At 43.0% G+C, this 13320-nt stretch overlaps 1 protein-coding gene across 2 annotated transcripts; it reads left to right on the top strand.

Moving 5' to 3' along the window:
* Nucleotides 1-11959: 11959 nt before the first annotated feature.
* On the top strand, nucleotides 11960-12943 carry LOC132838255 (uncharacterized). Of its 2 annotated transcripts, none has more exons than XM_060858498.1 (2): nucleotides 11960-12705; nucleotides 12808-12943. In XM_060858498.1, the coding sequence occupies exons 1-2, from the start codon at nucleotides 11990-11992 to the stop codon at nucleotides 12893-12895; spliced, it is 804 nt and encodes a 267-aa protein (XP_060714481.1). In that variant the 5' UTR covers nucleotides 11960-11989; the 3' UTR covers nucleotides 12896-12943. The 2 variants fall into 2 exon arrangements, with proteins under 2 accessions (XP_060714481.1, XP_060714480.1); XM_060858497.1 differs by having other exon boundaries at nucleotides 12800-12902.
* The last annotated feature ends 377 nt before the right edge of the window (nucleotides 12944-13320 follow it).

Genomic DNA, 13320 nt, shown 5'->3' with positions numbered 1-13320 from the left:
GTGTGGAAGGTCATCAGTATGCACAGCCTGTGGCCGGTTGCATGGATGAGCTCATCATCTGAGAGTGAATCAGTGGCATGAATCATACTGTTTGTATGCAAGCGTGTGGATGGAATTCGGATTAGCTCAAATCAATTGCGTATAAGCCTTTAAATTGGATTAATCCAAAGTGGGTACAGGGAGATGCCAAATTAACGCTGGGGTGTGAATCCTCCCACCTAATAATGCCCTCGATTTCCCACACGGTTGTCTTGTCTAAAATCGGATGAAAAGCAAATGTAGCTTTGTAGATGTACACGATTTATTTTGTTGTTCTGCTTGACGGCGTTACAAACGCCAATCAAAAAAAACTGCTGCGTGCAACATTACTCTCTATCACGCTCTCACTCATTTTCTACCGCTTATCCGAACTATTCTCGGGTCACGGGGAGCCTGTGCCTATCTCAGGCGTCATCGGGCATCAAGGCAGGATACACCCTGGACGGAGTGCCAACCCATCACAGGGCACACACACACACTCATTCACACACTACGGACAATTTTCCAGAGATGCCAATCAACCTACCATGCATGTCGTTGGACCGGGGGAGGAAACCGGAGTACCTGGAGGAAACCCCCGAGGCACGGGGAGAACATGCAAACTCCACAGACACAAGGCGGAGGTGGGAATCGAACCCCGACCCTGGTGGTGTGAGGTGAATGTGCTAACCACTAAGCCACCGGGAGCAACATTATGTTAATTTAAAAACAAAAATGATCCAGTGGGATGTATAATGAAGTCATATTAATTCAATCTAATAAGACTTCAACAAGCATATGCATATTTGAAAGTATTATTTATACTCTGTAAACTTCTAAAATGCTTATATATGAATATACTTCAATATGCAAATTAGACATTTACATGTCCCATGTCGGGGGTTTCCTCCGGGTACTCCGGTTTCCTCCCCCGGTCCAAAGACGTGCATGGTAGGTTGATTGGCACCTCTGGAAAATTGTCCGTAGTGTGTGATTGCGTGAGTGAATGAGAGTGTGTGTGTGTGTGTGTGTGTGTGTGTAGTTCGGATAAGCGGTAGAAGATGAATGAATGAATGAATGAATGTCCCATGTCCAGGAAAATGGTTAGCTAGCTTACTAACTGCTAGCAAAGCATATAATTGTTGGCTGAAATTAGGTTGGATGTTATCAATGTCAATCAAATTACACTCAGACGTTTCCACCGATCTTAGGCCTAATGAATTATTTATTTATGTATTTATTTATTTACTTTTTTTGAAGCACTTTCAAATTGAACCTAATCATCCCTTTCTCATTAAACAGCATGAAACATGACTTTAGAGAAAGAGAATTTTACCAAGGCTTAAGAATCTTGTGTAGGATCAGTATAAACATCTAACTACCTTTTGTTGGAATTTGCCCACATTTTGAATCGGTTTGTGCTGTTTGATTGGACTGGAAATAGAAATCCAGTTCTAACTGTGCTGTCTTTGCATGGAGACTTTGGAAGTACATCCAATTTGTAGATCTCAAACATGGATGGATTAAAATATCAACATGATGTCTTATAATGATATTAGCTGAAAGTGGATGGAAAAGAACCCTGGCTGTGCTTGTGGACTACATGGAGGTTTTGTCTTTTTTATTTTTAAATATGTAAATCAAGGCAGTGTGAGCATTATTTAGACACAGGAGACAAAATTCACGCTTCTGGTGACTCAAACCATCCAATGAAGCTTTTAATTATTATTTCAGCATAGAGACTCGAAGTATAGAGACTCAAAATGGAGTTTTGGGAATGCAATAAGAAAGTTGGAAGAAACACCATGTACTTCCTGGATCTCCTTGTTCTTAGATGAAGTAAGTTAAATTAGTAAGCTTAGATTTGGCTTCTTATAATCACAGGTGTACTAAGAACTCATGATACCCCTGGGCAAATGTTTAGAATTTGAATTTTGTATCTGTGGTTATGTTGGTGTTCATTCATTCATCTTCTACCGCTTATCCGAACTACCTCGGGTCACGGGGAGCCTGTGCCTATCTCAGGCGTCATCGGGCATCAAGGCAGGATACACCCTGGATGGAGTGCCAACTCGTGACAGGGCACACACACACACACACACGCATACACTACGGACAATTTTCCAGAGATCCCAATCAAACTACCATGCATGTCTTTGGATCGGGGGAGGAAACCCCCGAGGCAGAGGGAGAACATGCAAACTCCACACACACAAGGTGGAGGCGGGAATCGAACCCCGACCCTGGAGGTGTGAGGCAAACGTGCTAACCACTAAGCCACCGTGCCCCCATGTTGGTGCTCCAGTTGCCCAAATTTTTAATCTTATAATAGACAGTACTAGCTGACCATATTTAATGTGTGTGTACTAGTGGACATGTAAATTTAAAGAACCTCCATGTCGGTAGATAAAGCACAGGCATGTTACCTTCTTTCTTTCTGACCTACAGTACCATGTTTCCGTACCTTCTCCACCATCCAACCTTCTGTATTTTCTCCACTGCTCCAAACCTTGCTTTCTGGATTGAATCTGAAACCAGCCAGATTTCCAGACTTATCCTCCATACGAGACACATTTCAAGCTATAATTCGTTTTCTGTCACCGGGTTGATTCTGTTTTAAACCCAAAAGATAAATCTTGTTGTAATGGTTAATAATTACAATGGCTTGTAAGTCAGCCTTGTATTTAAAATAATCTTCCTGTCACCCTCGGATATATAGAGGCTAATGTTGAATCGGGTTCAATAGAAGATTGAAAGTTTCAAAAATGCTAGTTGTAAAGCCTCCAGGAAATAACAGGGAAAAGCGTATAATTATCTTACTTTAACTGGCAGGAGGTTTAAGGAGCGAGGAGTTTCCACGCATCGTTAATAATGAACGAGTGTTATCCGGGTTGAAGTCTCATTACGGTCATGATCCTAACCCTAACTAGGGTTCTTAAAGTTTTTCTAAAGTGAAACTCAATAACTGTTGCAGCAGCCTTTTCAGTATATATGTTACATGAACTCTAACATAACGCGACTTGTCCCTGTTCATTATTAGAGATGCTCAAAACCCCTAGTCTTTGCATTTCTGACCTCCGTAGTCCTATTTAAATATAATTTCTCTGAACCCTGCCTAACTGTATTCTCTAGATACATTAGCATGACAGGAAAATGACTTTAAATTTAAGGCTGACTTACAGGGTGTTGCAATTATTAGCCATTAAAACAAGCTTTATCTTTAGGGGTTAGAACTAAATCAACCCAATCTCATGGAAAAATTAATTATGGCTTGTGGAATGAACACAGAGAAAACCTGGCATGGGGGATTTGTCTAGAAAGATGGAAGCTGAAGTCGTGGACAATAGAAAAGGTACGAATTCACATAACGGTAAAAAATAAACAGATAACTTGGGTTGAGAGAAATATACTCACTCGCTCACTCACTTTCTACCGCTTATCCGAACTACCTCGGGTCACGGGGAGCCTGTGCCTATCTCAGGCATCATCGGACATCAAGGCAGGATACACCCTGGACAAAGTGCCAACCCATCGCAGGGCACACACACACACTCTCATAATCACACACTACGGACAATTTTCCAGAGATGCCAATCAACCTACCATGCATGTCTTTGGACCGGGGAAGGAAACCGGAGTACCCGAAGGAAACCCCCGAGGCACGGGGAGAACATGCAAACTCCACACACACAAGGCGGTGGCGGGAATCGAACCCCCAACCCTGTAGTTGTGAGGCGACCGTGCTAACCACTAAGCCACCGTGTCCCCCTGAGAGAAATATAGTTTCATTGCATTGAAATTTAATTGTAGTTTGAGTATTGTTCAATGATTTAGCATTACTTAGAATAAGATTGCAATAAAACCTAAGATACGACTATAGAATCTATTTTCAGTCATTTATTTTGCTAAATATAAGCGTTTTATTTTTTTTATATTATGCTAAATCACTCACTCACTCACTCACTCATCTTCTACCGCTTATCCGAACTACCTCGGGTCACGGGGAGCCTGTGCCTATCTCAGGCGTCATCGGGCATGCTAAATCATGGTTATTTAAATTTCGAGTCAAAAAGTACTAGACATAGCATTAGATTTGGCTTGGTATGATCACAGGCGTACTGTGATTATACCAATTTAATGAAACAATCAAAAAGCAAACTGATTATTTAGCCGAGTTAACATTTGTGCCATTGCAAGTTATCTTGACTTCTGTGCATTCCCAAGCTGTGCGACTAAACATTTACATTTCTACCATTTAGCAGATACACTGACTAGTAGGCAGACTGACTTACATTTTATCTCAATTTATAAAACTGAGCAGTTAAGGGGTTAAGGGCCTTGCCAAGGGGCCCAGCAGTGTCAGCTTGGTGGATCTGGGATTCAAACTCGCAACCTTCTGATCAGTCGTCTTAGCCACTAAGCTTTTTTTAACATTTTTTGAAAAGTAGTTAAATGTATTCTGTCATAATTATGTAGCTTTGTAGAAGCCAACATTCTGTTCTCCTATTTAAGCTTAGACAAAAATTTATAAAATTTAATGCGGCCTAGAGCTTTCGAGCCACATGCACCAAATTCAGATATGTTGTAGATCCTGGTCTGAAGTTTGTTGCTATGACTTTTCTAAGCGATCCGAGTACCGATACTTCCGGTACCGGGTCTCAAAATGACCTTTTTTTCTCATAGACTCCCATTATAAACTTTGGAGGTTTATAACTCAGCAAGCTTTCGAGCTATCTACACCAAACTCAGCCAGCTCCTTTAGGGTGATACTCTGAACAAAGTGTTAAATTGGTGTACTGACTGGCCTTCCGGTTGTGCCGCAGCCCCGCCCCCAAAATATGCAAAATCAAATAACCTTTTACAACATGGACATGTGACATATCAAAACACTCAGAACAATGAAGGGAACTTCCTCATGTGTATTCTGATGACGTCACGTGAGGTCGCGTGAATATAAAAAATTTTGCACAACATGGGCATGTGATATATCAAAACACTCAGCACAATGAGGGAAACTGCCTCGCGGATATTCTGATGACGTCTGATGAAAATCAAAAATTAGCACAACATGGATAAGTGACATATCAAAACAATCAGCCCAATGTGGGGAACTTCCTCAGGAGTATTTGGATGATGTCACATGCTTGTCTCCGTTTACCTCCAAATGTTTTGGCAACCTAGCTTTCTGTCCACTTGCCTCCAAAAGCAACACTAACCCTTATGTCCACTTGCCACTTGTCGCGACAAACTTTACAAATCTAGTTCTTTTTTTTTTTCGTTTGGCGCTGCCACTTAGCTGCCTCAGCTTGTCCGTTAACGGGTTGTTTTGGTGCTTTTGACCGTCTACCCAACAATCACATCAGACCTATAATAATTGACAAATTTAACGTTTAACAGTTGCGCACTCAATGCAGATGTGTGATTCAAGTCTTAAAGTCTTGATGTAAATTTGTAGAATTTGAAATTTGTATCTGTGGTTATGTCTGTGCCCCTGGATCCTTGGTCCACCAGTTAAAATACAGTTAATCTGCCTTTGATTATAATCTTATAATAGCTAATACTAGCTGAATGTATTTGAGGTGTGTGTACTTTTCTGCAGCGTGTGTCATTAAGCTATTACTTTACTAGGTCGAGTCTTTTAACTGCCGTGCGTTTTTTCCAGATCCACTAGGTTGTACAGAGTGGATGATATTCTGTTTTTCAACACTGAATAGGGTTTGTACTGATTTCCGCATATAGGCACTCCAAGGCAGTAACGTTACGTCAGGTTGCCGTCCGAAATAAATAAATCTTCCAACAAAGGTTATGGATCTCTGCTGAATGATGTCTGTTGGATTTTGTTGCTCTGGATTGAGGCATGTTCATGGGAAAAACAGACAGGAAAGAGAAGGCCTGTCTTAGTCAGGCACGGCTCTTTGTCATCTCATACACCTAATACATTTCCTATTGCCCAAAATGAAATGACACAAGAATGCAGATAAGCCATAAATCTACGTTGGCTGGGTAAATTGCAAAACAGGCAAAATGAATCCGTGCCATTTCATTCTCACGTTCCTGTTTTCAATATACTACGATTGCCTCTTCAGCTATTTTCAGAAATTCGTATAGATTTGGTCTTAACACGAAAAAAAGAAGGGGAAAAAAAACGAGTGCTGTGTTTGATTAGTCTCCTTGTTAAATTATCGACTGCTTTAAAACCTAGTTTTTGTCTTCTGTGTGTTGTTTTTTTGTAGACCCTCGAATCTGGCCTCAAATGCTGTTGTGAAGCCGTGTTCTCTGAGAAGGACATGATTTCCATAATACTTCCATAATTATAGTATGGCGCGGCGGATGGAGAGTGCATTAATGCGGCGGCAGTGATACCCTGACGAGGGAATGGGGAGGTAAAAATAAAAAAATGGCAGGCTATGACACAAGCATCGTATATTCTCTTGTGATGTGGTGCATTCAGCATGTCTGTGACTCGACACTGGCCCCTTGCCTTTATCAGTATTCACGTTGCTTTTGTTATGAAATATGCATACGCCGAGTGGGATAAGAGTGCGAATGGGTTTTTTTTTCATTCGCATCACGCTTTCCAACGTTCCCGGCGCTTGCCGTCGTGTTACGGATAGTGTTTCTGGCACACGAGTCGAGCGCAAATCAAGGTAGCATAAATGTATCAAGTGTGTAGGACGCAGTTGAGAGGCTGCAATGCAGATTAGCGAGATTACAGCCTGTTTTATAACAATGCAGCTTTATTTATTATTAACTCAGCACACGTGTGAGTGAGTAAGTGTGTTGCGCGTCATTCCGTCTGGCCCAGACACCGTGACGTGATTGAACGTGTTGACTCTGCTCTTGTCTCTGGTGTCCCACTTGTTTAATGGCTGTGACAAAAGAATGAAATTAAATGACACATGCTAGGACCCTGACTCTCAACGGCTACAGTCCACATTTACCTGTGCGATAAGAAACATGATCGATATGTTGGAGAAATGTTTGTCGCTCCAATTTTAGCATTTGCCTTAATATGGAGCCATGAGACAACATTTTTTGGACTAATCAATGGTGCTGCATTGTCTTACACTCTTTACTTGAGCTCACTGCTCATTAAATTTAGCAAGCGCTAATTCTACAAGGTACAGTTGTGTTCAAAATTATTCAACCCCCAATGCTGTAAATGGTTTTAGGGAATTTAGTGTACATTTGTAATTGTATTCAGAATGAAATCCTACAAGGACTTCTTAAAGAACCATATGCAACTAAAATGACATCAATTAGTTTTGTAATACAGTAGTAAATGTTTCTTTTGTGAATTCTTCATTGACATAATTATTCAACCCCTTAAAGACTACCACTCTGAAGAACAGAGGTTCAATGAAGTGTTTTCAATCAGGTATTGAAAACACCTGTGGATATCAGGGAGCAGCAATAAAGCCTAATAAGCACCAATTAGGCAGCTTTAAAATGACTGTGATACTCAGCTCCTTCTAGACATTTACTGGTGTGGTTACAAACATGGTGAGGTCAAGAGAATGGTCCAGGAAGACAAGAGAACAGGTGATTACTCTTCACAGGAAGGGCAATGGCTATAAGAAGATTGCAAAGATGTTAAACATACCAAGAGACACCATAGGAAGCATCATTCGCAAATTCAAGGCAAAGGGCACTGTTGAAACGCTACCTGGTCGTGGCAGAAAGAAGATGCTGACTTCGACTGCTGTGCGCTACCTGAAGCGTAGAGTGGAGAAAAGTCCCCGTGTGACTGCTGAGGAACTGAGAAAAGATTTGTCAGATGTGGGTACTGAAGTTTCTGCTCAGACAATACGGCGCACCCTGCGTAATGAAGGCCTCCATGCCAGAACTCCCAGGCGCACCCCCTTGCTGTCCCCAAAGAATAAGAAGAGTCGACTGCAGTATGCCAAAAGTCATGTGGACAAACCACAGAAGTTTTGGGATAGTGTTCTGTGGACTGATGAAACAAAATTAGAACTGTTTGGGCCCATGGATCAACGCTATGTTTGGAGGAGGAAGAACAAGAAAAGAACACCTTGCCTACTGTGAAGCATGGCGGGGGGTCAATCATGCTTTGGGGCTGTTTTGCTTCTGCAGGTACTGGGAAGCTTCAGCGTGTGCAAGGTACCATGAATTCTCTTCAGTACCAGAAGATATTGGATGACAATGTGATGCAGTCCGTCACAAACCTGAGGCTTGGAAGACGTTGGACCTTTCAACAGGACAATGATCCCAAGCATACCTCCAAGTCCACTAGAGCATGGTTGCAGATTAAAGGCTGGAACATTTTGAAGTGGCCATCGCAGTCACCAGACTTAAATCCGATTGAGAACCTCTGGTGGGACTTAAAGAAAGCAGTTGCAGTGCGCAAGCCTAAGAATGTGACTGAACTGGAGGCTTTTGCCCATGATGAATGGGCGAAAATACCCGTAGATCGCTGCAAGACACTTGTGTCAAGCTATGCTTCACGTTTAAAAGCTGTTATAACTGTAAAAGGATGTTGTACTAAGTACTAAGATTGAATGTCACTTGGGGGTTGAATAAAACTGATAATGATGTGAGCTCAGAAAAGACATTTGTGGTTATTTCATTATAAATGTTATGTTATATTTGTCTGACCTACATGTGCCTCTTTGATTTAATTGTAAGCAGGATGACTGAATGATCATAATCAATGTCAAACCGACCAAAACAATCAATTTCAGTGGGGGTTGAATAATTTTGAACACAACTGTATGCTGGATGCGCCGTACGTTCTTCTTAAATGTGATAATAAATAGATTTTAAATCTTAGGAAAGTATTCAAGATATGTTGATGCCTGCTGTGGAGACGTTTATGTAGAGTAACATCTTTGGAAGGAGTCTCCGGTAACAAGTCAGTAAGTTTTCTGCTACAGGAAAGAAAGTCTTCAGAAGGGATTTGTGCTTTCTCCGATATAAAAAACACTGTGTTTTTTATTAATAACTTTAAGTATAAGACAAAAATGAATCTTTCTAATGTCAGGGCTTAAGTAGTTAAGGCTCTGGGCCCTTGAGCAAGGCCCTTAACCTTCTCAGCTTCAGGGGAGCTATATCATGACTCTGTGCTCTGACCCCAACCTCCGATGCAAAGAAAGAATTTCACTGTGCTGTAATGTATATGTGACAAACTAAAGGCTTTAAGGCTTGTATTTAACTTAATAAAAAAGGATAACTAACACTGTCTTTGGGGGCACGGTGGCTTAGTGGTTAGCACGTTCGCCTCACACCTCCTGTGTTGGGGGTTCGATTCCCGCCTCCGCCTTGTGTGTGTGGAGTTTGCATGTTCTCCCCGTGCCTCGGGGGTTTCCTCCGGGTACTCCGGTTTCCTCCCCCGGTCCAAAGACATGCATGGTAGGTTGACTGGCATCTCTGGAAAATTGTCCGTAGTGTGTGATTGTGTGAGTGAATGAGAGTGTGTGTGTGTGTGTGTGCCCTGCGATGGGTTGGCACTCCGTCCAGGGTGTATCCTGCCTTGATGCCCGATGACGCCTGAGATAGGCACAGGCTCCCCGTGACCCGAGGTAGTTCGGATAAGCGGTAGAAAATGAATGAATGAATGAATGAACTAACTTATCACATTGCTCAAGTAAACATTCTGTTAAAGAACTTTAGATTGAAAACTTCCTCCATTTTGCATCACCCCCCACCGCCAAAGACTCTTTTTTCCTATAATGGATCTCCCTGAGGTGGGTTTATTCCTTACTTGTTCCATACTTAAGTTCTCTAAAACACTGCCTCTATCACAGGCTATAAAGTAATTGCGTCGCAGTAATTTTCGTCTACTTAAAAAGTTCTCGACTCCTCCTTTGAAGTTGTTATTAAGGTGAAAAAGGCCTGTGTTCTCGTTATTAAAAGCATGCTTTCCTGCACAGCGTGGTCTGCTGCTCTCTGTCTTTATTACGCCGAGCAGTCACTGTACATCAAACAGCTCCTGGCTTCTGAATTATAACGATAATTAATGGAATATGTTTGTTGTGGCACCGCGGCTCCTTCAGGCTCCTTGTTTTCAAATGCATCAACCGCCGTAAGGAATTCGGCGAGGGTGATAAACATTTAGCCCACAACACTTTTAATCAGCTCACTGACAGGAGGCTTACGTAAAGACGGCACGGCCTTCGGGTCATGGTGCTTACTGAAGATTAAAGTCAAGAGACAGGCACTGACTTAGATCAAGGCGGAACAATTATGGGAAATGTGTTAAAACCTAGAGAGAGAAATTATTGGGACAATGAGCTCAAACGATCCGCTTTTGATGAGTTTTTTTTAATTTTTGTTATTAGTGCTAAGTGTATTATATAGTCACATTACATCTCCCTAAGTTCACATACACTTACAGTACATGGGCACTTTTCCCCTTCTTTTTTTTTTTTTTTTTTGTTTTTAATTCCTATGATGTCATTAATATTCTATTGTCCCTCTGGTGTCTGCAAAAATCATTTTTAATGTAAAACCGTGCACTTTCTCATTCCTGTAATGCCTGCAAACCAACCTATAATCAACCTCGCTGACTTTGTTTCTGATTATAAGTATCACCTGGGACTTTTTAAGCTATACATACAGTGAGGAAAATAAGTATTTGAACACCCTGCTATTTTGCAAGTTCTCCCACTTAGAAACCATGGAGGGGTCTGAAATTGTCATCGTAGGTGCATGTCCACTGTGAGAGACATCATCTAAAAAAAAAATCCAAAAATCACAATGTATGATTTTTTAACTATTTATTTGTATGATACAGCTGCAAATAAGCATTTGAACACCTGAGAAAATCAATGTTAATATTTGGTACAGTAGCCTTTGTTTGCAATTACAGAGGTCAAACGTTTCCTGTAGTTTTTCATCAGGTTTGCACACACTGCAGGAGGGATTTTGGCCCTTCTTCTGATCTTCTTTAGATCAGTCAGATATCTGGCCTGTCGCTGAGAAACACAGAGTTTGAGCTCCCTCCAAAGATTCTTATTGGGTTTAGGTCTGGAGACTGTCTAGGCCATGCCAGAACCTTGATATGCTTCTTACAGAGACACTCCTTGGTTATCCTGGCTGTGTGCTTCGGGTCATTGTCATGTTGGAAGACCCAGCCTCGACCCATCTTTAATTCTCTAACTGAGGGAAGGAGGTTGTTCCCCAAAATCTCGCAATACATGGCCCCGGTCATCCTCTCCTTAATACAGTGCAGTCGCCCTGTCCCATGTGCAGAAAAACACCCCCAAAGCATGATGCTACCACCCCCATGCTTCACAGTAGGGATGGTGTTCTTGGGATGGTACTCATCATTCTTCTTCCTCCAAACACTTTTATTGGAATTATGACCAAAAAGTTCTATTTTGGTCTCATCTGACCACATGACTTTCTCCCATGACTCCTCTGGATCATCCAAATGGTCATTGGCAAACTTAAGACGGGCCTGGACATGTGCTGGCTTAAGCAGGGGAACCTTGGAAACTTCAAACCATGACATCTTAGTGTATTACCAACAGTAACCTTGGAAACGGGGGTCCCAGCTCTTTTCAGGTCATTGACCAGCTCCTCCCGTGTAGTTCTGGGCTGATTTCTCACCTTTCTTAGGATCATTGAGACCCCACGAGGTGAGATCTTGCATGGAGCCCCAGTCCGAGGGAGATTGACAGTCATGTTTAGCTTCTTCCATTTTCTAATGATTGCTCCAACAGTGGACCTTTTTTCACCAAGCTGCTTGGCAATTTCCCCGTAGCCCTTTCCAGCCTTGTGGAGGTGTACAATTTTGTCTCTAGTGACACACTAACTCTAAGTCTCCCATCTGCAAATACTTCTTAAAACCTAGAATAATCGCGCGATATACATTTCGATATCGTTACATCCTATTTATTTGTTTTCCCAGCGTCCGCCTCTAGCCGGCTAGCATAACTAGCCTGTTAGCCGAGTACCGCTAGTACACCTTTTACATCAATTATCTCTGTTGCTCTTACTATATAACACCATGTCGGTTACGTCTCTGCCTTTGAGTGCAGGTGAGGACACGTTCGAGCTGCACTCGGTGGAACTGGAGCTGGAGGCTGTGGAGAAGCAGATCCGCGACCTACAGGTGAAGCAGGCCGAGCTGCGGGAGCGGAAAGCAGCGCTGGAAGCCCCCCGGTCTCAGGTAAACTCCCGGCATTTAATCACTACTCCTTCCACCTCTACTCCGTGTGTTTCTCTGTCCAGGCCCAACGCACCCAGGAAGTGGCCTGGCCAGGGGCAGTTCACTCCAGCGCCGGGGCACCGCGGATCCTGGGTGCAGCAGCGGAGGACACGTGCCGGGCCCCGGTCGAGGACCTCTCCCCCTCCACCACCGCCGGTCTTCGAGATCCCCACCCGGAACCGCTTCGCCCCCCTTCGTGAGACGGACCGCGACACTGTGATCATCGGAGACTCCATCGTCCGCCACGTCCGTGCTACTGTGGCTAAAGGTAAGGCTCGCACTCACTGCTTACCTGGTGCCCGTGTTCTTGATGTCGCTGCACAGGTACCTAGGGTCGTGAGCAGAAACACCGGAGCTGTGGTTCTTCACGCCGGCTCGAACGACACCAGCCTGAGGCAGTCGGAGATCCTGAAGAGAGACTTCAAGACCCTGGTGGAGACGGTTCGCAGCACAGCGCCCACGGCGAGGATCATCGTGTCCGGACCACTTCCAACGTACCAGCGAGGAATTGAAAGGTTTAGTAGACTTTTTGCTTTTAATGAATGGCTTCAGTCATGGTGTCCGGCTCAGAATCTACACTTTATTGATAACTGGAATGTTTTCTGGGAGCGTCCTAGGCTATTCCGCGCTGACGGCCTGCACCCCAGCAGAGTTGGAGCGGAGATCCTCTCGGACCACATCTCCAGGGCGCTGCACACCTTCTGACTGGTAAGCTACGCCTTAAATTTAAATTTCAATAGCCATCCTTCACCTCAACACATCGATACAACTGCACACATACCTCTCCCCATAGAAACTGTGTCTGTTCCCCGAGCAGTGAGATTAAAAAGTAATTATGTAAGACGTTCTCGAAATAATCTTACTGTAATTAGACCAGAAAAATGCCAAAGAAACAAACAAAAACAGTTCCTAAAATTTGGGCTTCTGAACATTAGATCACTTACACCCAAAGCACTTATCATAAATGAAATAATCTCAGACAATAGCCTTACTGCATTATGCCTCACCGAAACCTGGATTAAACCAAATGACTACATCGGTCTAAATGAGTCTACACCATCAGGTTATATCTATAAGCACGAGCCTCGACAGACTGGTCGTGGAGGTGGTGTCGCCACTATCTTTAACGA

This window comes from Tachysurus vachellii, chromosome 22 (assembly GCF_030014155.1).
Source record: "Tachysurus vachellii isolate PV-2020 chromosome 22, HZAU_Pvac_v1, whole genome shotgun sequence".
Classification (NCBI taxonomy): domain Eukaryota; kingdom Metazoa; phylum Chordata; class Actinopteri; order Siluriformes; family Bagridae; genus Tachysurus; species Tachysurus vachellii.
The sequence above is the reverse complement of the archived record's forward strand: the minus strand, read 5'-3'. Positions and strand labels throughout refer to the sequence as shown.

Bases quoted from the DNA above. Each gene is read 5' to 3' on its own strand.
- LOC132838255 (XM_060858497.1), top strand. From the start codon at position 11,990: ATGTCGGTTACGTCTCTGCCTTTGAGTGCAGGTGAGGACACGTTCGAG. The intron at 12,706-12,799 runs GTTTAGTAGACT...GTTTTCTGGGAG, and splicing joins TACCAGCGAGGAATTGAAAG to CGTCCTAGGCTATTCCGCGC.